Consider the following 4,003-nt stretch of genomic DNA (forward strand, 5'->3'; position numbering starts at 1 on the left):
AAAGGATTTCATAAATAATCTAGAAATTAACAAATTTTAAAAATTAGAATAAATTAGAAAAATTTGAATCAATTCATTGTGAGCAAACTGAGAACTCACTCAAATCATAACAGAGATCTAAAGATTGGCGCATGAGCTGAGTTTGGGAAACACATGAACACAAGGTTACTGACCATTTGTACAAATACAGCTAAACTATTTAATTTGCTTCTGTAAACCAGTGATTCTACATGTTATGTATGTTGAAGCAGGAATAACATAATGTTTATTTGTTAAACTAGAGTCTAATTATGAATAAATAAAGAAATAAAATAAATAAAACGTTTGAATAAGAAATCAACAAATTATTTTCTGTTATATTATTATTATTATGAATTTGATGGCAGGCTGAAAGCAGTGACCAAGAAGGGCCATCAATGCCTGTGCTTTCACAAGTAAGGTGTAATAGGACCAAAGATTTAGCTGGTCCCAGTTTAATAGTGTTCTTAAATTGCTTCATGTGATACCTGTACTTGTATATTTTAGTAATTTTTACTGATTAATGTCTTGTGTTTTTTGTATGTTTTGTGCATTTTTCTGTATCTTGTGTGTGAATAAAATGTTTGATCTAGTTTTGTATTTTTTTTGTGTGTGTTGTTTTTCTTCTTCTTCTTCTTGTGGATGATGTTTGTGTCCCTGTCTGTGAACCAGGTTTTTCAGTAGGAACAATACAATGACTGAAGTGAACTGAACTAAATTAATGAATAAATCAAATGTATTGAAAAATCTAAATGTGAACTATAAGAGGATAATTGTCACATCTACATCAGCTCTTTGCTTTCTGTGAGGAGGAGTCAATGCAAAACCTGGCTGTCTTAAACCTACTTATGTGACTGCAGGGAAGACGAGAGTGTGGAGTCATAATTCAGTTTGACATGATGGACATAACGAGAGGACTGCTGCTTTTTATCACTTTGTGGGCAGGTGAAGACTTTCACTAATACTGAGTTATATTTGCCTTCAAACGATTAACCAGTTTACAGCAAGTGACTGTTTTACTTGTTTAACAGGTGTTGATGGTCAGACTCTGACACAATCTGATCCAGTAGTTAAAAGACCTGGAGATTCTCATACACTGACCTGTACAGGTTCTGGATTCACATTCAGTGACTACTGGATGCACTGGCTCAGACAGGCTCCTGGAAAAGGACTGGAGTGGGTTGCTGGGATCAGTGAGACTAGTGGTTATATCCACTACTCTCAGTCAGTTCAAGGCCGGTTTACTATCTCCAGAGACAACAGCAAACAGCAGGTGTATCTGCAGATGAACAGACTAAAGACTGAAGATTCTGCTGCATATTATTGTGCCCGACGACCACAGTGACTGACTCTGGCTGAACAGCTGTACAGAATCTTCCACTGTGTATTACAAATTAATTAATACATTATCTAACAGTATGTTAAGAAATTAAGTTTGACACAGTCATCGCTACATTGTTAAGGGAAAATTAAAAGAAGTTGACTGTGTATAAAAATACCTTTATTATCAGGAGGCACTTATAAAGTCATTGATCTTAACAGGATGGAACCAAATCATTTATGGTTTAAACAGCTATCAAACAAATAGTTTTCAAAGGTTTTCAGTCAAGGTCACATCATGACAGTGGAAGAAATTATCTTCCTGTCAGCTTTAATTTCAGGTGGGTGAAGTCTGCGTTCAGCAGAGGAGAAGAAAAGCACCTTTGGTTATCTAAACTCTGCACCACCAGAGGAGGAGCCCTAAGACCACAGATTGTTTCAGGATCAGTTTACTGGTAAATGTAGATGAATTTCATATAGCAAATGAAACAAAATTGTATTTTAAACATAAATGGTTCATATTACACACTCAACCCATTTTCTATATATAGAATTTTGCAAAGTGTACAAAGCCTAGTCCATTAAAAAACACACACAAACAAACAAATGATCAAACAAACAACTTAACTGGCCATCTCCAAATCTCAAAATCTTAGTTATGTCCAGTGTTTATGTTTAGAATCCTTCTAAACACACCTTCAGACGTTTTTCTGAAGGTGTGGTGATGAGACTGGAGTGTCCAACTATAAATAGGCTGAATAGACTGAATAATTTTAAGTTTAGTCCACAGATTAAAGCCTAAAGCCAGCATGTCAGGTGACAGGTGAGACCATGAGTATGCTGATCTTTTTTTTTCTTTCTTTCTTTTTTTTTTTTTTTACAATTCACATGTTTTTGTTTCATGAATTTATAATTTTATTTAACAAATAAAAGTAAATTCTATTGCATATTCATCACTAAGGCTTAATGAATACAAAGAAATGTAAGAGACAAAAACACGTAATTTGTGCATCATTTATGGTGCTGTATTTAGCATTACAATTAGACTTCTGATGCAGTCTGTTAGTTGTGTGTGTATCTAGCTAATGTTACAGAACGGGAGAAAGTATAACCCAGGTATATCCCAGGGAGAGAAAAGGATGACAGATAATTTCTTTCAGGAAATGTTATGTTCCAAGGCATAGACTGCTTTGATAAACTGTCTGATATATGATTTAGGTGAAGTTAAATAGGTGTGAAGTTGTGTTTTTACATATTGTGAAAAATGGTTGAAAAAACAATTAAAAAAAACAACCTAACTCATTAATATATTATTGAGCATATCACACGTTCTCAATAAATTATTTAAATTAAGAATCTACACCTCTGTTATACCCTTTCATCCCAATATAAACTAAATATTTGCTAATAACACGATTCTGTTTCTCTCTGTCAAGTCAGGCAAACATTTTGGGAAATGCCAAAAATGTTAATTGAGATAAACACAATTTAAAAGAGCCTTAATTATTTTTCACTCTTTAGATGTTGGACGCAAATGTCTGAGAGGAGGAGTCAATGCAAAAACCCAGAGAGCTTCTTCATATCTGAGCGCAGGGATGTTGACAGAGAACAGCGGACTCATCTCAACATGATGGACTGTAGGATAAGACTGCTGTTTTTAACTCTCTGCTTGGCAGGTAAGGGGTTGTTTTTTTGTTTTTGAAGGTCTAAAATATTTTGTTACATGCTTTAAAGTTGTGCAAGTCATTCATTTTCTTATTATTTTTATAGGTGTTAATGGTCAGACTCTGACAGAATCTGAACCAGCAGTTAAACAACCTGGAGAGTCTCACAGATTGACCTGTACAACATCTGGATTTACACTCAGCAGCTATGATATGGTCTGGATCAGACAGGCTCCTGGAAAAGGCCTGGAGTGGATTGCTTATATCACTACTGGTGGTGGTAGCAAATACTACTCTCAGTCAGTACAAGGCCGGTTTACCATCTCCAGAGACAATGGCAGAGAGCAGCTGTATCTCCAGATGAACAGTCTGAAGACTGAAGATTCTGCTATTTATTATTGTGCCCGAAGGCCACAGTGATAGGAGTTGGTTAAGCAGCTGTACAAAATCCTTCAGGTTTTATTTTATTGCCTCCCCACCTTCAATAAAACAGAACAACTTTACGCCCAATGTTAATCAATAAATGACACGAAAACTGATGGACCTTTACTGACAGTCTGCACATATGTTCGTTACATTACCTCGATACTTTCAAAAAAAGTCTGACATTCAAGAGAGTTTCTCCAAGAAATGGCATTACATATTTAAAACTCTTGTTTTGTTCTTGCAGGAGTTTGGAGTGAGATCAAACTGGAGCAGTCTCCCGCTGAGGTAAAAAGACCTTGAGAGAGAGTGAAGATGTCATCTATCATATCTGGTTATAGACTGACAGGTTAAAATATTGGCTGGATATGACAGAGACCAGGGGGAGCTCTGGAGTGGATTGGGTGGATGAAAACAGGAAGAAACTCTGCTACCTATGGCAGTTCTTTTCAAAATCGTGTAATCATGACTGAAGAAGACTCCAGCAGAAAGTACACCTGTTGTTTATTTATGTAACATAAGAACAGCTGCTTAAAAACCTCAGCATGTACTAATATCAAGTAACAATGTGATCTTCT

General features: G+C 35.6%; 1 gene segment (V, D, J or C); it reads left to right on the plus strand.

The window, feature by feature from the left end:
• The first annotated feature begins 2,872 nt into the window (after window positions 1–2,872).
• Window positions 2,873–3,728, plus strand: LOC134626696 (Ig heavy chain V region 345-like). The segment is given in 3 exon segments: window positions 2,873–3,014; window positions 3,109–3,369; window positions 3,673–3,728. Coding segments are annotated over 3 exon segments (459 nt in total).
• The last annotated feature ends 275 nt before the right edge of the window (window positions 3,729–4,003 follow it).

This window comes from Pelmatolapia mariae, linkage group LG4, assembly GCF_036321145.2.
Source record: "Pelmatolapia mariae isolate MD_Pm_ZW linkage group LG4, Pm_UMD_F_2, whole genome shotgun sequence".
NCBI classification, from domain to species: domain Eukaryota; kingdom Metazoa; phylum Chordata; class Actinopteri; order Cichliformes; family Cichlidae; genus Pelmatolapia; species Pelmatolapia mariae.